General features: G+C 40.8%; 1 protein-coding gene across 4 annotated transcripts in view; it reads right to left on the bottom strand.

Annotated features, from left to right (window-relative positions):
* The window catches only part of tjp2a (tight junction protein 2a (zona occludens 2)), a 51,760-nt gene extending 28,962 nt beyond the window's left edge, over window positions 1-22,798 (bottom strand). For 2 of the 4 annotated variants that reach the window (XM_080756087.1, XM_080756088.1), the window contains exons 1-4: window positions 11,447-11,645; window positions 4,206-4,259; window positions 1,343-1,467; window positions 377-479 (exon numbers count right to left, since the gene is read on the bottom strand). In XM_080756087.1, coding sequence (XP_080612213.1) covers window positions 377-479; window positions 1,343-1,467; window positions 4,206-4,259; window positions 11,447-11,506 — 342 coding nt within the window. In that variant the 5' untranslated portion in view covers window positions 11,507-11,645. Of the gene's footprint in view, window positions 1-376; window positions 480-1,342; window positions 1,468-4,205; window positions 4,260-11,446; window positions 11,646-14,748; window positions 14,846-22,655 lie in introns of those variants that run through there. The other 2 variants (XM_080756089.1, XM_080756090.1) reach the window with 2 other exon arrangements.
* Between the last annotated feature and the right edge of the window lie 1,446 nt (window positions 22,799-24,244).

Genomic DNA, 24,244 nt, shown 5'->3' with positions numbered 1-24,244 from the left:
GCGTTGCTGCAGGAACGAGCCGATAGGCAAGTTCCGTAGGCATAGCTTAGTTTGATTGGTTTAGTTTGATTGGCCAAGCAGATTTGAACCGGAAAACATGGCATGATGCGAGTTTCTGGTTAAAATCTGCTCCAAGCTAATCTATCTGAGCAAACCTACTGCCGTTCTCTATAAGAGAGAACCATAGAGGTTTATGTAACAATGGAAGCTAAATTAATATGAACTCAAAAACCTTGTGTCAAATAATTCAGTGGTCAGTTGTTTGTCAGGACTTTGGTAAACAACACGATAACGCGATCAACTCTGTAAAAAAAAAATCTGTTTCCACACATTTTGCTCTGCGTTTATTGTGTAGAAATTATGAGCCTTTACTTACAATTTTTGCTACTTTGCCACATTTCCTGAGGGTTTGGACGGCGAAGGAGTGGGCGGCTCCATCCATGGCGATGGCGTTGACCTGCACCACACGGTCATTCTCACTGGACAGACACAAGTTACAACCACCAGTCAGTGACACATACAAACACAACCACCAGTCAGTGACACATACAAACACAACCACCAGTCAGTGACACATACAAACACAACCACCAGTCAGTGACACATACAAACACAACCACCAGTCAGTGACACATACAAACACAACCACCAGTCAGTGACACATACAAACACAACCACCAGTCAGTGACACATACAAACACAACCACCAGTCAGTGACACATACAAACACAACCACCAGTCAGTGATACATACAAACACAACCACCAGTCAGTGACACATACAAACACAACCACCAGTCAGTGACACATACAAACACAACCACCAGTCAGTGACACATACAAACACAACCACCAGTCAGTGACACATACAAACACAACCACCAGTCAGTGATACATACAAACACAACCACCAGTCAGTCAGTGACACATACCACGTGTATGTATGTGATGTAGTGATATATTTTTGGTTAAAAAAAATGTTAAGAGGTTAAATAACTATATTCTGATTGCAATCATTGCTAGAGGGTTTGTTCAGTAACAGGGGTGTTAAAATGTAGTTTTAGAATCTTCCTGCCCATATACCCAGCTATATAGCCAACTCTGGCCTAACCATGCCATTGTGTATGGGCCCTAAGTAAATACAAAAACGCAAAACTATTAAAATGACCCATATGTAAAACAAGGCTCAACATGACCTATTTTCCTCCTCTTCATTTGGCATCATAATTTCTAATGGCATGCCAAGAAGATTTATAAATAATAAAGAATAATTGAGATTATGTAAGTAATAATTGTGACAGGTCTAATTCAAGAATCATTTCTATTGTATTTGTGACACTCACAACAGCAGGCCATCAGCGGGGCCTCCTTGCAAGACATCAGACACCACGATGGAGGTCTCTCCACTGTCTTCGTTGGGGTTATCTCTCCCCCCCGACACCGCAATGCCGAAACCCATCTTTGGATCCTGTCAGAGAGGAACATGAACTTTAGTAAACAGTTTAGAAACCCATCTTTGGATCCTGTCAGAGAGGAACATGAACTTTAGTAAACAGTTTAGAGACCCATCTTTGGATCCTGTCCGAGAGAGAAACATGTACTTTAGCGGCTAGCATCTGTGTCACTTTAGCTTTTAAAAGCATCCCGGTACCTTCGCTTCCTCTCCTATTCTGTGTCTCTCTCTCCCTCTCTCCGGCTATTCCATCTCTCTCGTCTTGAAATCAGCTAGCTTGCTCAATGCGTTGCTTAATTGATCAAGTACAGTATGCACAGCTGCCAATGATATCCTCATTAGTCATTATCCTGATATCCCGACCACTGCATGTCAAGTTTATTAGAATGCCCCATATAATGTTGTAGGACAGGACACTCGCTGTGGTCATCGTTCAATGTTCTCTCATGTACACAATTATAAAAGACAAATTATATGAATTGTCTATCCTAAAACCAAACCTGTATATGGGGCTGAATGTGCTATGGTTTTGTTAGCTCCCGTTTCATCAACTGATTGTAAACGCTTATTTCCATCGAAATAAGTAGTAAAGTGTGCCGCTTGGGATATTATTTACATTATGAAGAGAGGATATAATGATATACAAAAAATGAATTTTGAGCGATGGAAATAAGCGAATTAGCACAACACCCCATAGCCCCATTCAATTCAATTCATTGAGGGCTTATGGTAGGGGAAATAGCCAATAAGGAGGTTTTGCACAAAATAACACCTGGACCTCTTTGGTGGGGACGTAACTACTACAAATAAGGTAAGAAAGCCTTCTAGCATGGAATTCTCCTTTAACACTAATCCTCATCTTGGTAAATGTCTTGAGAGAAAGAGAGAGTACTGTCTGTGTGCGTGCATATTTTATCGGCATGATTTTTTGTAATTACATTTAAACAGAACAGAGTAGTCTTAAAGCTGCAAACCGTAACTTTTATGCCCTAACCGGTCTTCGAACCAGGGTTCAGACAGTGCTTCTCAACAGTCAGTACAGTGGGTGTGTTCTATCAGATGACAGGGCCTAAAACGTCCTTGCAGACTGGACGTGTTTTTCGGGGAAGCGGCAGAAAAATGCTGCTAAATAATCACATAAACCCTATACCTTACCCCCGGGGGTCCAATTAACAGACCTCCCTCCCGTCCACTACCCAAAAATAAGAAGCTCTTCGCCTTCATGCTCTTCACCTTATGAGCTTGTAGATCTACCATTTTAACTGAATGTTTGCCTATTTTCACTGGATGTCCTCCTATTATGCAATGCTAGTGCCCAGAACAGGGACACTAGGGTTTAAGTTAAATTAACACTGGGGACTTTAGTGTGTGCCACTACCCCGCTTCCCCCTGGCGAGATTAGACAAGACATTCAACGACTCCACCACCCCCCCCCCCCCCCCCCCCCCCGCCCATCTCGCTGTGTCTCTACCAGATGGTCAAAGAGACAGGGATGTGTGTGTGTGTGTGTGTGTGTGTGTGTGTGTATGTGTGTGTGCGCGCGCTGGCGCGTGCAAGTGTGTTTTTGGAGGGGGAGAGAGAGAAACAGGCAGACAGAGGGGCAAGTGTAATCCAACCCACATATTCTGCGATTTTAAGATTAATTCAGTATTTTGGGAATCTACATTGCATTGCAATAAGAGGATGTGTGCTGAATGATGTCGTGTGTGTGGGAGCATTAGTTTAATTTTCACTAAACCTTTATCCAGGGGACATATTCTGGGCACAGACACTGTTCTATTTCACAGTCATAAGGTCACACAAACAGTTACACAAACAACTAGACAGACATAGGAGCTGACCAGTAACACCAGTCCTCTGCCCTCTATGTGAGTAGCTTCCCTCTTCCCTGGAGCAACAGGTCAGATGCCTTGCTCAAGGGCATCTCACAGAGAGAGAGAGAGAGAGAGAGAGAGAGAGAGAGAGAAATATAGCTTCCTACACAGAGAGCCTTTATGTCAGAAGAGGACAGAACAACAAGCTTGTGCTTTGAATTGCTTTCGATTTACAGTGATACACAAAACAACGCTATGTCACCAAGACTCACCATGTTGTAAACGGAGCACAAGGCATCAGCCTCGACCCTGATTTATACTTAATCGCATGACGGTGTCACATGCTGAATAAAGCTAATCAACAAGCTAACAAGCGTGCTCATGGATTGGCTATTTAAATTGGGTATTTTACCCTTATGCAACAGTGTCATGAGAAAGCAGGTTTAAGCGAGATCACAGGTCTGTATCTGCACTAACATGACGCTGTCGGATATCGTAAAATATCCAATCTAAATATTCAATCTACAAGTTAGCTTGTGAAATCATACAGACAATATTGATCACAGAAAGTCACTTAAGTTCTTGTCACATTGGTTTGGGTCAGGGCGAGCTTCCACTTTCTAAAGCAGATCCAGGGGTGCCGCAGAATACTTTGATAATATTTGGATTTGGAATACATCAATATCAGATTAATCATGCACTTAGACCCTCCATACTTAGTAAATAGTAAAATGGACCAGAGTAATCTGTACATACATCCTTTTTCAAAATACACCAAATCTCTTCACCAAAAACTGTTTTTGGTGAAGATGAAGATGAGGTGTTTTTGGTGTACTTGCCCAAGTTCAAGCTCTACAAGCTCACAACGTGGCATTGTAGATCTGTGTTTTTTTGGTGAATGTTCCCCCCAGAATAGGGATGCTGTAATGGAGGACTCACCCTGTGCAACGTTACAGTGTAGGCCTCCCACACGGTCTCCTCCATGACTGGGTTCTGTGGAGAGAAACCAGAAGAAGATTACGATCGCTGATCAGATTTCACAGAACAGATTAATCATGCATTATGTATGCGATGTGGCAACACACAGTTGCACAGCTTAATAAAGGTGTTGGTGTTCATTTAACTCTTTGAGTGTAACCAAATGGACCTGTACTGCGAATCTTCATTTGGTTGCACTTAGTAGTTAGTACATTCTGAATCAATGCAGAGGGTTAACCGTGTTCATTACGCCGTCATTACACAACACAACTATGAGTTGAAGATGAATCGACTCACAAATAATTGTGATTAACAATTAAATTGTGTTGTTGTTGGCATTGAACATCAGAACATATGAATAAAGAATTTAAAAAAATGCACAGGGCACATATGACAAATAAAATTATTAGCGACATATTCAACATTTTTATTTTCAAACGTTCAAATAATTGCATAAATAGCTGATCTACAAGCTTATAGCTTATTGTAAGCCCGTAGATCAGCTATTTCAGCTTTGTTTTAATGTATGAACATTTTTCAACATGGAAACAATTAGGACAAAATAATTGCACTTATGTCAAATAAGTGTGATTAGACAATTATGTAATAATTCTGACAGGCCTAACTATGAGCTTTCAATTCAGTGCGTTTGTTTAGACAGTTTAACGTAGAGAGTAGAGACGAGAAACCAAGGGGGCAGAGAGATGGAACACTGGTCAGTAACCGTCCGGGATCTAACCAATGACATGGTTCACCTGCTGAACTGGTACAGAGACCCCAGATGTTTTAATTAATGCCCATGAGAAAACCAGCAAACACAGGAGAATCTGCAATTTTTCATTCAAAGTCCACAACGTGGAACACTGTTACGATAAAGCCAACACAACTAGTATACCATATAATAAACACATGTCGACACACCCCTATGATGTCACATGATACATGCGCACTGCCTTCAGCTAAATGTAAACAGCAACGAGCCAGCAATAAACTCAACTGAAGTCAATACCAATGGTTTTCAAAAATTTAAAACACATTGTTGGAAAGTTCTAACACAAATGTACCTGTAGATCCATTTTTAAAACAGATAAGAAAACATATCTTAAGCTCACCATTTTGTCAAATAACTTAATGTCAAGCTCACCATTTTGTCAAATAACTTAATGTCACCTATGCCTTTTTAAAAAGATACCTCGATTTCAGCATCCACACTACTACTGATAGTGATAATATTATAATACGGCTTTGTCACTTTTCCCCCTTCCAAACAGTGGACAACATGTGCACATCTCATTTTGAGATGGAAGCTCTTCGACTTCACCCTTTCCAAAAGAAAAAGTCAAATAATATGTATCCGACGGCGTCCATGTCAGCCTTGGCATGCCGCTCAGAATGGGAGTGGCATGCATCCGAGACAAGTGGAATCATCGTCACACTCACAAGTTCCTGGAGGATGCTGATGGTCCTGACCGCGTGGGCCCACTTCTTGTGCAGGCTAAGCACGGCCTTCATCCCTACCGTAGTAGTGGCTTCCTGCCTCGTCCTTTTCCCTGTTAGCGTCTCTTCTCCCGGGCTTTGCCACCAGCGGGGGTCTGGTGGTGAACAGCTTGCTCCATGCTCACATCACCCACTACCAACTCAAGCCTGCGTCTATCCGCCTTGCCTGCCCGGCTGCATTTGACGTAAGAGGGATTCTTTCTGCTGGCCTATATTCAGTGCAAATCCCACCGTCCGTCCGCTGCATACGCACACACACACAAACAAACGCACGCGCACTGACTAATACACGCATGCACACGCACACAAACTCTCTGTGGAGCGGACCACATGCACTCAGGCGTTGATTAAATACCCAAATGCACATGCAGTAGCATCCATGTATTAAACAAAATGTGACATGGTGACTAATCAACTGATGTACGTTTGAGAATTACTACAGTATGTAAATGACCCTTTTCCCCCAGGTTATAGAGAATACATACATACTGTAGTCACTACAACACTTGTAGATTTGACTGTGTGTAATGTACACTACAGTGTAGTGTACATTACACACAGTCAAATCTACAAGTGTTGTTGATTTAACCCAGAGTGTAAAAAAAACCCCTTAAGGGTCCATTTTGACAACACCGAGTGTGTAATGTGTATAATATATATATAATTCTCTGTGAAGTACCACCACACAAACAGCAAGTTGGAGAGTGGCGGATATTCTTTTCAACACAAGACTTGGGATTTCAAAATGTTTTTTGGAAACTGAGAGGAAAGTGAAATCCCCGTTTACAAACTCTAATATCACAAGGCCCGGCTTACTGAAATGGGGGCATGACTCTAGTTGGCAGCAGACCCGTCAAAACCCACTTATTTTTGGACTTTTAGACCTTGAGGGACAACAAAAGGACCAGTGGCACTGTGGCAGCCAGGGAGAATTAGTCATACACAGCGACATGCATGCTCACAAAAACATCACTTCCATGCCAAGTGAAATCAGTGGAAAAAGGTAACCACTACACGGGAGGATTATGTTTACATCAGACCATGCTAGTTTAATCAATCTAACATGCAACATTACAATCGCATTGTATGGATTATAGGCTTTATAGGTTTAGGGCTTTAGATTTAGTTGCAGTGCAGGAACGTACCCCGCGTGCCGGTTTCTGTATGTGTATGTGTGTGTGTGTGTGTGTGTGTGTGTATGTGTGTGTGTGTGTGTGTGTGTGTGTGTGTGTGTGTAAATGTCCAACATGCTGCATGTGGCTTCAGACTTGTCCAGTTGTGTTGGTGCATTTAATAAATAAATAGTGCATTTATATAGTGTCTTTATCCAAGGCACTTTACATAGATTGTTCAGTACATTCACCCATTCACGCACACATTCATACAACGATGGTGGAGGAAACCATGCAAGGCACCAAGCTGCACATCGGAAGCAATAAGGGGTTCAGCGTCTTGCTCAAGGACACTTGGGGGAGCCTGGGATCTAAATGGGAACCTTCCGGTTCAAAAGTGGCCACTCTACAGCTGAGCCACTGCCGCCCTCGAATGCCCTTGGTGTGTTGATGCAGTGCAGTAGCTGCATGCGTTCCGCCATCATTCGCATCAGTTGATGTAATTCGCAGGGGACGCTTACCTACACATGTTGACTTTGCATATAATAATTGTGGTGCCGGTTTTGGAGAAGTGCTGAGAACTTCACACTTGGCACTGCACTTGCGTGAGCGCCACCGCTTTGGGGCATCAGCAAGACACATGCCACCGAATGAAGGCAATTGTTTGGATGGTTCTCGTGAAGGCCAATCATAAAACAAAACAACATTCGTAGAGATTAAGTAGTGCAATAGATAGAGCAGCGGTTCTCAAACTTCTGCATGTCAAGGACCCCCAAATTGATACGTATTTTACCATAAACCGTCCCCCATCAAAAACAAAATGTGCAGAGATAAGTGAACAGGACTATTGTCAAAGACGAAATAGCAGATCTATAACCACCACTATTTTCTGGGGACCCCATGATGGAATAAAAAAAGGTCATTAAATTATGATTATAGCAGCTTTAATATATAACTATGATGGACACCCCTCAAGGAGCCTTTTTTGGGGGGAAACACCGAGTCTGTTTCAGCTTGACAGCAGCAGCGTCATATTACATTTTGATCAAGTACTGTCTACAGGCATAACAGGTCTTATTTCACATGTGATTGCCACCAGGCAAGCCTGCTGGCAAGGCCATGGCCTCATGAGGAGAGTATACGGTTATGTAACACCAGTGTCAGATCAGCAGCGGGGGCAGTGTCTTGAGTGTACAGGGTTTGATGAGGGCCCAGGTAGGGCCTGGCCTTAATTTTCGGGCCTGTTGGGAACTCTAGTTTTCTCCGGCTGCCGGTCGTGGCTACACCAATAACTTTGGAGCAAGCCCGTCTAGAGTTTAAATGGACAGGTATCAGTCAAAAGGGAGACATCGAAGAGGAAGAATGGATGGGGAAGGATCAACATATGGAATGTCACAACAGGTCAGCTCCATATATGGAGATCTAAGGGTCAGATCTACAGTTGTTGGCCAATATTGATGACATCAGGGATCCCATAAATTGGCTTAATATTGGGATCTCAATCCATGATGACATGTGATGTCACGAGGCATGACCAACCAACCAACCAATCAACCAAGCAAGCAACTGACTGACTGGAAATGCACGATTTAAATAATCGTCAACTTAAATATTTAATCGCGACAGCACTATTACCAGTTTTTCATGGAGAGAGAGAGAGAGACTGTGTGTGAGTGAGTGAGTGAGCGAGCGAGCGAGCTAGCGAGCGTGCGTCTGATTTCAATATGTCGGAAATTATGTTAGATAACAATTTCACCTCAACATTATATTATACAAAGAACACACACACTTTCAGAAATTGTAACCAACAGCCATTTAAGCCCTATACTTGCATGACAAAGCAAAATTCTAGCAGATCTACAAGCTCATAATGCGTTTTCAAGTATTAACAGTGTTGGTGCGCTCCACAACGATGTCACTTGTGGGAGTTAGCTATGATTTAATGAGACAGGTTTAAAAAGGTCCACGCTGTCCACTGTCCAAAGACTTTGAACATCCTGTCACTATTGTCCACTGTCCAAAGACCTTGAACATCCTGTCATTATTGTTCATTGTCCAAAGACTTTGAACATCCTGTCACTATTGTCCACTGTCCAAAGACTTTGAACATCCTGTCACTAGTGTCCACTGTCCAAAGACTTTGAACATCCTGTCACTATTGTCCACTGTCCAAAGACCTTGAACATCCTGTCATTATTGTTCATTGTCCAAAGACTTTGAACATCCTGTCACTAGTGTCCACTGTCCAAAGACTTTGAACATCCTGTCACTATTGTCCACTGTCCAAAAACCTTGAACATCCTGTCATTATTGTTCATTGTCCAAAGACTTTGAACATCCTGTCACTATTGTCCACTGTCCAAAGACTTTGAACATCCTGTCACTAGTGTCCACTGTCCAAAGACTTTGAACATCCTGTCACTATTGTCCACTGTCCAAAGACCTTGAACATCCTGTCATTATTGTTCATTGTCCAAAGACCTTGAACATCCTGTCACTATTGTCCACTGTCCAAAGACTTTGAACATCCTGTCACTATTGTCCACTGTACAAAGTAGTAGGGTTTTCAGTCACCATTACACATTTAAGTTGATGAGTAATTGTAAGTAATTTGCGATTGACAATTTAATTGTGGGTTTTTTTTCATCATTGGAATGTTACAATTTGTGTTTCTGTTTGCATTTTAGGCTTCGTAATCACAAATTGCACAAGGCAGATATGACAAATAACTTAAATATACAAAGAAATCACTGACAATTTTATAATTTTTTCTTTCCAAAAACATTTCCAAAACTTGTAGATCTGCTACCTGCTTTTTATTTGTAGATCAGCTATTTATTAATATTTTTCAAATGATTGACAATTATGCAAAAATAATTGCGATAATCTCAAATAACTGCGATTAGACAGGCCTACTCAGTAGCACTCTGTGACCTCAAGTAGCTCTGTGATTATGTCCAGTTTGTCACCAACGAACAAAATGTCTGCCAGCTTGCGTCCAGGCCAGGGACACTGCCCACCCTCGAAATTGTTTGAGATAATTGCAATTATTTTTGCATAATCGTCAAACAAGCAGAAATAGCAGATCTACAAGCTTACAACATTGCTTTTTTGGTATTCAGAGTCAGACAGCCAGCAAGGGGTGAAACGCTAACAAAGAAATGTAGTCTCTGTGACACATCTAGGGTAGCCTCGGTCCCAGGCTTACTCATCTGCGAAGAGAAAAGCCTGGTCACAACCCAAGGCAGAGACGGTATCGGCATCGGACTCATTTCATTCACGGAGATGTAAACAGATTTGTAAAGAGTCAACGTCATTTCCTTGAGCGGTATTTCCGCCCTGAAAAAAAATGATACCGTCTTGCCCAGCGTGCATCTACGGGCCACAATTTGCTTTCAAATATTTTCCTAGAAGCTTTGTCATTGGTCAAAAAAAACCTGCCGAAATGACTAACCAGTCAGAAGTAGACAGGCAAATTGACAAAGCTTCTAGGAAAATCTTTTAATGCAGATTGTGGTCCCTAGATGTGTCACAGAGACTATATATTGTTTGTTTGTGTTTTGCCCATTGCTGGCTGTCTGAATACAAACAAAAGAAAGTAATTAAAACGTTGAGATATTATTGCTTTAATCGTTAAAGCAATAAATCGTTGCTTTAATGCGTTAATCACAATTATTTGTGTGATAATTAATCTGCAACTTAGATTTGGAATCGTGACAGCCCTATGGAGGAGCACAAGCCAAATATAGAATTCCCAAAACACTTTGTGGGCCTATCTGACATGTTATTGAAGTGTTTTGGAATGATTGGAACTTGCCCAGTCACCCATCCTTCCTGTCACCACAGAAATATAAATAGCCTAATAGTCGTGCACAGCAAGGCACGCACACACAGCAAAAAAGAAAAAAAGAGGGGGAAAATTAATTTGCTCAGCTCAGCAGCTAAATCTGTCTTGACCGAATATACCACTTACATGTGGTACATTGTACTAGTCTGCCCTCTTTTGGTAGAACAGCTACATTGCATGGGAAGGCACATGACAATAGAATGCACGCACACTAAAGAAAATGAGACTCCAGTCAAGTAACACACACGCTATGGTATTAAATTAAAATTAATACTACTTGCCTACTACTCTGTGGGGTAAGATTATAAACCATGGCTGCGACATGAGAGGACAAACAGTTTTTGACACAAACAAACATACGTTTCTTTGAATAAACCCAAGGTGACGTACAAGAATGGAGCTTTTGGCTACAGGCCAACAACAATAGATGGCCAAGTTAGCTTGCAGAGATCAGATATCCGACACAACAAGTATGATAATACGGCGATCATTCTACAAGAGCAAGTTAGCGCTACAGTCTTTGTCATATTAATTTGCATTAATAACAGACTATTGCAAAGTTTTGGCATCCAAGCAAGGAGCAGGTGCATGTAACGGTCGTTACTGTTGTTAAGGAACCATTTATTAACATTATACCACGTTTAACAAGCCTACAGTCAAATAACATTGTGCAACAACTTTCGTTTACGTGTAGGCCTACACCACGTTCTAGTAAATTAACGTTTTTTGTTTTGTTTTTTACTTACATTGAAATATTGAGTAGCATATCTGCTCAACGAGAACAGACCCCCTCCGTTCACTGGCATGGTACGTACGTGGTGCACTTTTATTATAGTTCCAACTGGACGTGTACAAGTCTAATATACCAAAACTATAAAATGCTCTCGATCTCTGCAGTCGGGTATGAATCAATCAGCTCAATGTGTATAGGCTACATATCTGAACCGCATCGCTTAGCCTACTTTTCGACAGTTAACCGAAAACATGAAGATTACCAACTGAAAAACTTAGCGCCGACTCTCCCCTGGGGGCTTAGAATATACCAAGACAAAGGACGGGGGTGGAACTGCGATACATTGTACGGTAGGCTATACCCCCCCTTCCCCCACCAAAAAAAAAGCGGTAATATATTGGGAAATTTTGAATAGCAAAGTTAAAATAGACAATAATATTAAGCACAGATACAAATACAAACTCAACAGAACTACTGCGTGGTTTCTAAAGAAGGCTAGATCAGATGGATCGCTCCAAAAATTCGCATCGATTTTTCGGGACCCCGCTGTGACCCCGATGCCAGACAGGACAGTGAGGACACTCACACTACAAAACACACGCGTGTGTGTGTGTGTGTGTGTGCCATAGACTGTAAAAAATCACACCTGTGTGAACCAAGTGGTGCAATTCCCCCCCCCCCCCCCCCCCCCGTCTCTCTCTCTCTCTCTCTCTCTCTCTCTCTCTCTCTCTCTCTCTCTCATTAGAGACACAGCACTACCCCTCTCTCTGTTTCTGGCGCCCCCTTCTGGTATAAATAAGTAACTACTCAGGCTCACGGACACAGGTACACAGGTACACACACAGGTATGTACACGGACAAAGCTGGATGTAGAAGTGGTTGCACCACTTAAAAAAAAAATAGGTGTGTGCGTGTACGCCTATTTTCAAATGGCCGAAATGGTTCATGTAGCCTGTGTTTTTAATCAAAATCTACAAAGTAATTAGTAGCCTATAACTAAAGTTTTTAAATAATTGTAGTGGAGTAAAAGTACAATATTTGGAACCGATATATAGAGTAGAAGTATGTATATATATATATATATATATATATATATATATATATATATATATATACTGTATATATAGAAATACTCAAGTAAAGTAGGACTACAAATACCTCCAAATTTTACTTAAAGTAAATGTACTTCGTTACTTTCGACCACTGGTATAGTAGGCCCAGAGCCATCTAATAGAAGAGTTACATTGTTTTCAACGAGGGCGGTGCAAATAAGAGCAATTTTAGGCATTGCACATATGCCAACTGTTTTAAAGTATTGTACAGTAACAACTAAAGTCTCTGTAATGTTTATGTTGTACGATTACTACAAAACAATCTAAAATAAAGGGATTTAAGATCATTAAAGCTGGAGTGTTGCCTGAGTCCAATGCATTTATGCCTACTCCCGATTCAGGACTTGTTCCCATTCTCAATAGAAGTCTATGTAGAAGAGCCGCCATTGGACTGGCCCCATGAAGTGAACAGAGTTTTCGTAACTCTTACTCTATGGCTCTGAGTAGCGTCCCCGTTTTTACTACCCAGTTTCTCACCAGTGAGGGGAGCCCACACCGTGCCCGCCGCAGTCAGCACATACAGAAGTCAAGGCAGGCGGCTGTGAAACGTGAACTCGTGAAGCACAACGTGTTGAAAGAAACAACACAAATAAAAACTTCTGCGCCTATGTCATGTTTTCTAAGCCCTTACATCTAGTTGAGTCATTGAAGAATCCCAGGACATGAGGACAACAAGTGGCCATCAATGAGAACCACATTGTAATGCAAACTAGACTTCCTGTCCTGAATCATTTGTGTCAGTAAATTAAGCTTCCATTGACAAGAAATATCTTTCTGGTTAATCATCTGCTCAATGTGTGTCACTGTGTGACGGTGTGTGTGTGTGTGTGTGTGTGTGTGTGTGTGAAGGGGCATTGTCCCATTCAAATAGAACAATAGCCTTGAACATGTCTAGAAACTGTAGACAGGCTAGCACTGTCTGGTCATGCAACAAAGAAACTATAGGCAGAATGTATACTTTCATCCGACATTTACATGCATTGTGCACCTTATAGATGGGCAGTGGCCCCTTTTCCTCCGTTTATATCCTTTTTAATTGACATGGTATGTTGTCAGTCACAAATGGATAAATGCACACTGATCATTTTTACAGCACCGCTTCCCAAACAATGGGCAATAATTATTTCAAAACATTTAAAAGAAAACATTCCCATGCGTTTTCATGAATTAAAAACAAATTAAATGGGTTTTTTTTTCCTCTCAGTAATTTCAAGAAGTTATAAAAGACAAAATAAAATAAATTCCATGAATTAGAAATCAAATGTACAGAAAATAGCCAATCTACAAGCTCACGAAGAAACACGTTGTGAGCTTGTAGATCTGCTATTTCCACTATAGCTTGAGTCCCGGGAAAGTTTTACAGCGCAGAGCAGTGGTTCCCAAACGTTTTATGACACAAGTCGGGATCCATAAAAATTGGTTCAAACCCAGTTAAGTGTTTGGGAATGTTGTTTATATCTAACCTTTATATACTTGTTATACTTCTATAATATATTTATATTTGATAGACTAGAAGTCTCCAGAACTCCACTAGGCCTAATAGCCATTGTTTATGTTACAACCTATCTTGTTATGGTTCAGTTTGTTCTTGTTCTCTGTCCTGTGCTTCTGGCAGAACTACCGTAACGCTGACCTGAGACTGAGTGTTATTGTACTTCTACCCATGATATCGTACATAAAGCATAAACATCACCACCTGTGAATATAGAGGGTATGCAGTATGCACAAAGTGAGTGTCAAAACGAGTGAAAAGTGATTGGCAAAGTGAGTTTAACGTAGTTTAATGCAATCAAATGGGACTTTTCAGTTTGTATGTATAAGCTGTTAAAGCCAGAACGTCGTTTTTTGCCACTCAGTAGGCGTTCCCACATAACGTACGGGTATGATGATGATGTCACGTGCATAGCCTCTATTCTCTCGAATCCTATATTGCCTCGATCATTGATTGATCCAGAATTCCACGAAAGGAAACACTGGTGTAAAGGTCCAAATAAACCAATAACACACAGACATACAACGTTTTGACAACAGTAACATTAATATAGTGGAGTAGCTGTGTGTAGACAGACAAATACCACATAGGAGTGAACTATATTATTGTTATTGGACAGTACCGTCAAATGTAGCCAAATAGCTGTGTGTAGAATAGACAGACAAATACCACAAAGGAGTCAACTATATTATTAGTATTATTGTACAGTACCATCAATATAGCAGAGTAGCTGTGTGTAGACAGGCGACGGAGGCACAGGTAGTGGGCGTCTCTCGTACTTCTCCAACAGAACTCCCAGTGACGGTCACTGTAAGACGGAAAGACACGTAGTTTATTTGGTTATTTTCTTTATTTGCTGTTAGGACCCCCTTTTGGATGCTACCCGAAGCACAGCTAGTCTTCCTGGGGTCCACATAATATACAAACAATAAAAACACAGTTGAAAAACAAAACAAAGGAGAAAAAAAAGACACATTTACATCATGAAATGTTATAGTAAAGAAATTATAAGAAAAAGACAAGAAAAACCATGCAAATTGATTACATGAATTAAACTACAGTCAAAACAAATGGCAAACCTGAGACTGCTAATGACGAAATGATGACTGACTACATAAAAAGTATTATAAAATAATATATTGTAGTACTACTTCACGGTACAACACAGTGATTTGCAGACAGCACAGCAAGCAAAGCCCAATAAAATAAACACTAAATATGACTTGATATGAAAAATAAACTAATGAAGAACAGACAGCAATGAGCAATCCATGGGTGTTTACTGTTAGGTACAACTTGCCTATAGCGTGCAATAAACAGTTTTATCAGGACAAGGTTGTAATCATGCATGTCTAAAGGCACAGGACGTGTGCCCTCAAGTAAACAGAAGTGAGAGCTGTTTTATAGTAAAAGTCCTAGAAATTATGTTAAATAATGAATTGGATTGCAATGTAAAGAAATAGTCACAGGGATATTCACCATTGGAAACAGTATGATTTTTATCAATTGATTATGTATTGATTTTACTTAATTTTTTTTAAATAAACATTGATTTAAAAATATCCTCAAGACATATTTTTAGAAACAAGGCCCATTTTTAGTAACAGCTTTCTCCTCCTTTGCTTGCCTTGAACGTTGAAAACTCTCAAAGTTCAAACTGTGTTTATGGTTCAATGTGTACAAGAAAACACAAAGCAATGGCAATTTGACCAGGTGATTCTCTCTCACACACAGTCTCTCTCTCTCTCTCTCTCACACACACACACACACACACACACACACACACACACACACACTTACAAAGGTCTGTGTTCCAAAATGCAGCGGTTTGGATAATAAAACACCAACGTAAGTTTGTCCTTTATTATTTCAAAGACATTAAACTAGCCAAACCCACCTAAACCATTGTCAGTGTACATTTGAACAAGTTACTATTTTCTAAAAACAGTTCAGAGTGTGATATTATGGCAGCATTGGCAGGCTATACATAGTATAATTTTTGCAGTACTGTAATACCTTTTTTTCCTTCTCTTCTCTTCTCCCATTTTGGAAAAATACATCCTCAGTGTAAATTTAACTCAACTAGTGTACAAACTCAAATCGATGTTAAAGGAACATTGAGGATTTTACAGAGTATATATTTTATTATGGAAATACCATTTAGGCATTTAGCAGATCCCATTTAGCATGTCCAAAGCGGGTAGACAGTAGGCAAGGACAACACATGGTAATACATCAAATACATAGAAATAGTCATCAAGGATCATAAGCAAGCTAAGAACTTGCTCAGAGCTAAGATCCATCTAACTTTAGAATATCTGTACAATGAAACTATAGTATACACTACAGTGACTAGACTATAGAGGGCTATGTCTACACAATATGCTATAAGTTTAGCCTTTGCGTACGCCTGCAGGGTCGTTGAGGCTAGGGCAAGTGCTACACGCTATTAGTCTGAAGGTGAGTTTCAGACTATGGCGGAAGAATAAGCAGAAAAGCTCTCAAAGTGAGTGTCTAATTGTAAGTAGACAGTGAAGCTTTAGTTTGGATGCTTTTACCCAGCAGCTGGTTCCATACACAATGATGGTACATTATTATTAAAGACTAGAGACCAGATTCTACTAAATGCCTTCCAAGTTTACTGAAAAACGTATCAGTGGTGCTCAAACTTTTTCATGTCAAGGAACCCCAGAATTATCTGTATTTGGCCGCGGACCCCCCCCCCATCTGAAAATATGTTGTTCCAGGGACCTCCAGAAGCAACTATTTTAGTTAAAAACATGTGCTGTGAAATAATATATATTCAAAGACTTGCACACATTTTCAATTTTTCAAAAGTAGCAGATCTATGAGCTTGTATATCTGCTCTTTTTTTTTTTTTTTTTTAATAATTCATTATACTACATTTTATAAATATCCTTTGAATAGCGGTTTTCATTTTTCTTTCTTCACAGATGAAGATGTCATGAATGATTCACCGGGATCCTGGATTCTAGGCTTAAAATAATTGATATAAATATTTTAGTAAATCTCTCTGGGAAAGAACATGCCCACTGCTATGCTCTACATACAGTAGGTGGAAAGAAAGAAAGAAAGAAAGAACAGATCAATGTCAGATCAGAACGACCATCTACACTATTCGTTGTATGATGGATGAAGTATGTCACAGTACGATTGGAAAACCAGTACGATTAAAAAAGGTGGACTCGGAATCGCCGACCGAGGCGCGCCGTCTGAAGGTGACTTGAGCCACGAGAGAGCGAGCTCAGGCGAGCGAGTCGCCGTGCTGAGCGTTGCGAAGTCGCCTTCAGTCGACTCAGCGCCGTCCGAGTTATGCACCGACAGGGACAGAATCGCCCCGCCGTGCGGGAGCATGGGAGGTGAACTCATAGAAAAAGACCACTCCTTTTTCAATCTGACAGTTTTTTTCAATCATACTGTAAAATACACTTAAGTGGGCTTAAGTGATTAAGTGTTGACCTTGCCATGGTCTCTTGACTTCTTAAACTAACCATCTTGTTGTCGGGACTTAAGCAGTGTCTGGATGTAAACAGCTGGCTGCCACCCACCACCCACATGCTGAACTACAATGTACGACAAATGCTGAAGCCGTGTATGCTGTACATTATACTGTATATTCCTCTGGGTGTGAAGCTGACATTTAAAGGACCTGGTGATCCATCTCAAATCTCAACCACCAAATCATATAATTTATCTTCTCCACTTCAAGATGCAACATCAGAAAATAAGAGGGGTGGGGTTCGTTTTTTTATTTTAGAGGTGTGTATAATACTGTAATCTTGCTCTCTGACCCAATCACCAACATGCTGGAACACGTGGTGTACGCTGCTAAGCTCAAACATGGTTTTGCTCAATAAAAAAAATGGAAGTGGTTCAGAAATGAGGTTTTAATGCATTCACGATTCAATGAGTCCTCAAACTTCCAGAAAGTAGCCTATCCAAGATTAAACGTGCTGGCCTTTGTGTGCTCTAAATATTGCTTTGACGCTTTAAAGTCAGACGTTTTTTCAAAAAGGACTACCATCTGTGATCATTGCTATATAGTATAGACTTAGACTAGTCCAAAGTGTTTGTTCAGCAACAGGGGTCTTCCACTCTCTCCAGCTCTTTAGTAAACAGAAAATTCAAATTTTATCCAATCAGGAAAGAGAACTCTTACAGTGCAATAAAGTGAACAAAAATATTTTCTGTTTATGGAGAAAGTGAGAGACCCCCGTTAATGAAAAAACACTCCATTTACTATTCTGAATATAGAGCTGTAACCTTTTCACAAAACAGATATAAACGATAGAGCCACAGGTACTGAACTGCAACCTACAGTTCACTAAGTGTGCAGTTACGTCCTAAAAAACACTGTATATACAAATGGATATTACACACACACACACACACGCACGTCACTCACCCTGGGGGTCTCACTCTCCACATTTTCCTGCCAGTTGGTATCATGTCCGGCTTGTTAAGAGGGACGACCCCCATGGCCGCCTGCATTAAGGTAATGAACTTCTTGAACTTCATCTTCACCACGTTCAGCCACAGCTGTGTGTGTGTGTGTGTGTGTGTGTGTGTGTGTGTGTGTGTTTCCCACCAGCTCTACACCGTCCGAGAGTAGTCCACCACGGTCAGTGCTGCACACACCCTCACCGTCATCACTGACATCCCATCTTCTTCAAGTGTACCGTCGCCGGCATTATAGCCACAAGAACCCTGGTGCCCCTATTCTGGGCAGAGCATTATTCGTCAAAAACGGGCGGATATTTGGTCAAAATAGCGAGCGCGATCCACACACATAAGCTTGTAGATAGAAGATCTTTGCTATTTGACAAAATTCAGTGGGTAAAATATCTAAAAGAATCTCCCTCAACACAGAGCTCCAGATTCCATGCATCATCTTCTACCACACGAGCCTACAGCCTCACCAAGACTATATGCAGCCCTTCAAACCCCTCTGCCAAGCTCCTTCCCGAGTCTGGAAGAAAGGAGAAAAAAACCTCTCTGGAAGTCATGCTCTCTGGCAGATCACTCCCATGCGAGTCACGATGCCCAGTGCCTGCCAGCGACAGCAGGGGGGGCTTCCCCCAATTCCTCCTGTCCCGGTCGTTATATCGCCCAAGTCTCTCTGACAAGAAAGACGCCCTCTTTTCGATTTCCGACGGAGGGGGGGGGGGGGGGAAGAAAAACAATGGCCACGTTACAGCCGGGAATGAACGGTGCTCAGGGGATGACAGCACGTCACGGACGCTTACATAATTCCTGCAAGTTCTCCCGACTGCTGCTGGGGACATTTGGACTAATGAAAACACTGCTGCCTCTGCCACCATCATAATCATCATCAGCGCACGTTAGAAATCCTGAGTGTTGATTTCACTCCTGAGTGTTCGAATGGACCCGCAGAGGGTTCCCACGTGAAATCAACTTGCATTACAATAACACTCTTGATTTTAGTGAGTGCGGCCGGCTGCAGCCGTTCGTTGGGATAATTGTGGTACTAACTAAGCCCTGACAGATCATCATAGTATGCTCTCTCCATCCATCCCCTTCTTCTATAATCTCCTATCCGGGCTTATGCTTAATTTATACTCTGTCGCACGGCGGTGTCGCTCGCGTGCCGAAAATAGCAGCTCTACAGGCTGACAACGCGTTGCGCCCATCGCGATGCATTGTCAGCAGCACGTGACGCCATCAGGCGAAGAAGCATACATCAAGCTTTAGTCTACATACTGACCCTTTTTTCTACACACACACACACACACACACACGTTTGTTCCAACTGGCACCAGCTGACGGCACGCTGTCGTGTCCCGTGAGGAGGAGAGATAAATAAATAAATCATCATCATCTCCCCTCCCTGTGGTGCCCTGGTGATGAGCTGCCAGACTCTGGGACAGGTCCCCGGAGGAATTATACTCCACTACCAGCAGCATGGCTGAATGTCTGGATTATGGCTCTGATGGGTTGACAGTGGTGTGTAAAGTACATTTACTTAAAGGGATTTCCAATAGTTTTACTCCAACTACATCTCAGAGGCAAATAAAATATTGTACTTTTACATCACTACATTTATTTGAAAACATTCTAGTTACTTTGTTTACTTTACAAAACATGCATTAACCACATCCTAATGATCCTATATACATTTTAGGCCAATTTAAAATAGCCAATCTACAAGCTCACAATGCGTCGTTTCGCTGTGGCCAGAGAGCCGAGGCCGGGGAAACAGAGTATCCAACAGGGCTCCTCTTGGGTGACAATAGCCTTTGCAACAGATTTTCTGTTCATAAAAAATATATATAGGCTATACATATAGGCTTGTTTTAATAATCAATTTTGATTCGATGAACGACTAATCGATTAAATAATGTGTAAATAATGCAATCATTAAAAGTAATTCACAATTTACATGTACACTACAGTGCACACACACCCCTTTATGATTCAAATGACAGCATTGATAATTCATGCCTTAACAGGCTTAAACAAGCCCATTATGAATGTCAAAAGTTACCAATGTGCTCTCACTCAGGCAGCCTCCACAACCCCCCCCCTCTTTCCCCCTCCAACCGGTCAAGGCAGATGGTCGCCCAACTAGAGCCAGCATCTATTTGAGGTTTCTAGCCGTTAAAAGGTGAGGGCCAGTGCCACCCTGGTGTCTCATGTGTAAGCGTGCACTGCATACCACAAAAATGGTATAGCGCTTCCTGCCTGCAGCTGGCACAGGCTCGATTCTGACCTGAGGCTAATTCGCTGCATGTCATCATCCTATATAGCTATTTTTTGTATGATATTATAACCTTTATTCTACAAATAATCTAGTACAAGTATGGACTAGCCAGATAAGATACATGCCGACTGACGACTACAAAACACCACTCATGTGGGAGACCTTGGGGCTTAAAATCCTGATATAAAACAACAGTACAGTCAATTGTCATACCGTCTTTGTCGGATGGAATTGGAAACCTCATAACAATGTCCAAAGCTGTTTACTGTGGTGTCAAATGGGCTGGGTATTTAGTATATACAGAGCATGTGTCGCTGCGCTAATGATGGCGTTAATCTTCTTCATCAGCGCTAATAATGACGATGTTAGTCCTCATCATTATTACATGTAGTTAATACGACTAGAGAACAAACATATAGCAGAAATTCAGAATTTCACTGAATTCATCTATGAATTCTGGACCAAATGAGAGACCATGTCAGACCAAATCATCCAATATGAAGTTTTCTTAGAAGGTGAGGGTCCAGAGGTATTGAGTAAAGATCTTAATAGCAAGTGGGCCTTGAAATAATTAAAAAAAACGTAAAAGTTTGAGAATTACCTATTTACAGTATGCTAGTGTCAAATCAGCTTTTAAAACCGATAAATAGATACAGTAAAATGAACATGAGCAGTAAAATTCATGTTCAAACCTGCGGGGTGTCACGGCTCCAATCCAGGCCTGCCTTTAGATGCTTGTCTATGTTTGCATGCAGGACTAGTCTGACATAACTAGTCAGGCATAACTTTGTGTTCCAAACTATTTGAAAAAATATATAGAATATTTATAAATAATAGAATTGGCTCTTTACAACAAATAGGCTGTAAGCCTGTAATCTATAAATATACCAGATATGGTGCATCAACTTTTTTTTACTTCCTAAAGAAAGGTCCCTTTAAAAATAAAAACATTATTCTGAAAGCAGTGAATAACAGACTTTATGTGCTTATATCTGTGAACATCAGCCGTATTCAGATCAAAGTATAGAGAGTATGTGATAAGACTACATTGGTGATGATCAATACATTAGTAATAGTCGGTAATGTGTAATGAGCTACAGAAAGTGTTCCACATGTGACTACAGAGCTCAACATCCAATGGAACTCATATCCTAAACAGATACTGGTGCAGTACACACACACACACACACACACACACACACACACACACAGTAATTTAACTGACATTTAAAATAATGTTTTAATAAACACTTCTACTCATTTCTATGAGCCATGCAGTGATTGTTGTCCTTTCCCAGAACCTAAGTGATATAAAAGTCGAGATTTGATAATGAGAAGAACATTCCTTAGTTGCAACTCATTGATTTGATGTTTGACCTACAACAACATGCAGTGTTTACTACTACACCCTACAGGTAGCCGCCGTAGCCCTGAAACATACGAGCGTCATGTGAACCCATAGTGTATTAAAAGGAGCTGGGGGTGTGAACCATGGCTAACCATACAGGTAGCTCTAGTACATAGCCTAATGCACTTTACTCATGTATGCGTACTTATGTACGCAACGATCCAGCAACGGCCTCCACCCACCACGGGATCTATGCAAGGTTACATTTGGGCCTTATCTTATTAATCTTATAAACGCCAGATAAAAAAATAAATTCACGATGTCGCTACGTGTATGTATCCACTTTCGGGTGTGTTTTTAGTCTGGAAGTACACTTTACTTGTTTATTTACACAATAAATGGAAGGAATTCAAACCAGCCAAACAAACAAAGCCTTCTGTGTGCTCAAGACAAGTGAATGCCCTGTTACTTGTGTTGTCAGTCACAGGCTCACAGCGCACAATATAAACTTCAGTAATGTCCTCTTACCTGTTGAAACCACAGACAGGGTGTGTGGTCTTCTTGTATCAACAATAAAAGTCCCCCAAAAAACGGCAGAAATCGTGGTTTTAAGTAAGAGCCGAAATGAAAAACGGTATTCTTCTGTCCACCAGTAAGCAGGTTCCTAAACTCTCATTTCCTGGTTCTCGCAGGTATGGGCGTGGTTTCGAAACTGCAGGTGTGTCATGGTTACTTCCCTAGTTTCACATGACAGAGGTGCCCCCCCAGTCTGTAAATGTGTCAGGGTGAGTCAGGGTGACTCACTTTCATTTAGATTAAATACAAGTGAGTTATTTGGGGGGGCTGTGAAAGGTTAATGAGCAGTAGACAGTGGAAGAGGCCTATTCATTTTAGTAAAATGAGCGATATACCACAATAAAATACTCTTTTACAAGAAAATGGCCTGTATTCAAATGGTTTATATAGTAAATATACTTACAGTAGCCTACAAAAATATTTCCAAATAATAATAATAAAAAAACTGCCAATCTACAAGCTCACAACGCGTCGGACCACAATATTCTGTGAGCTTGTAAATCGACTGTATGTTTTGTGTTATAATAATCTAAATCAGCAAATAGTAACTTATTTTCTCAAATATTTGTAGTGTAGTAAAACATAATGATTTGCCACTGACATGTGGAGTAGAAAATGTTGAAATACTCTGTACTTTTCAACTCTGATAAAAAGGGGGGAGTCATTATGACCAACCACAGGAAGCGGTAAAACAATGGACAGCTAATTATTACATAATCGCCTAAAAGCAATTATTTGAGATCGTCACAATTCTTTTTGCATAATCGTCAAACGTTTCCATGTTGAAAAATGTCCATGCATTCTCAAACATCTTTCAAAAATAGCAGAAATAGGAAATCTACATTTTTTTGGAAAGTATCAGTGATTTCTTTGTATATTTAAGTTATTTGTCATATCTGCCTTGTGAAATTTGTGTTTATGGAGCCTAAAAGGAACAAATTGCGTAACGTTCCCATGTTCAATGCAATAAATAATTATTCGCAATTATTTGTGTTGATTAATGGTCAACTTAAAATTGTAATCGTGACAGCCCTGCAGGTGCAGCTAGAATTAAAATTGTTCTGATTAGAGAGCTCTTCGTTCAGGAAAAGGAGAGGGTCTTGATGCCAACCTTGCTCTACAGTGGGGGTGTATAATTTCAAATACCCGTTGGACTGGTCCATGCTGCAAATTCCCACTGATTGTTTCCTTGTAGGCATTTGTTAACCATCAGATAATAAAAGGCCTTGTGGTTTAAAGGGAACAACAACACCCACCCTGTGGGTGAAAGGGCAGTTTTCATTCCACTCATGATAGAATTGCTCACTGATGTACTTTGCCTATTCCTTATCTTCGTCCATTCATTCCGGAAGCAGCCTCGAAAATGGCTGCGTAAATGAAGTTTTAGTTATGCTTTTTTATAGTATTATTATTGTTGTAGTATTAGTGAGCCTATAGTGCCCCCATCACTACTCTCTGGTGAAATGTGTATATATGCTAGAGAACCATAACTTAAGCATAAAGATCCTTGAACTATGGTGGTTCAGCAGTTACAGAATATA

The sequence above is a fragment of the Protomyctophum bolini genome, assembly GCF_963924005.1.
Source record: "Protomyctophum bolini genome assembly, chromosome: 22".
Lineage (NCBI taxonomy): Eukaryota > Metazoa > Chordata > Actinopteri > Myctophiformes > Myctophidae > Protomyctophum > Protomyctophum bolini.
Note: the sequence above shows the minus strand (reverse complement) of the source record. Positions and strands in the feature narration are given on the sequence as shown.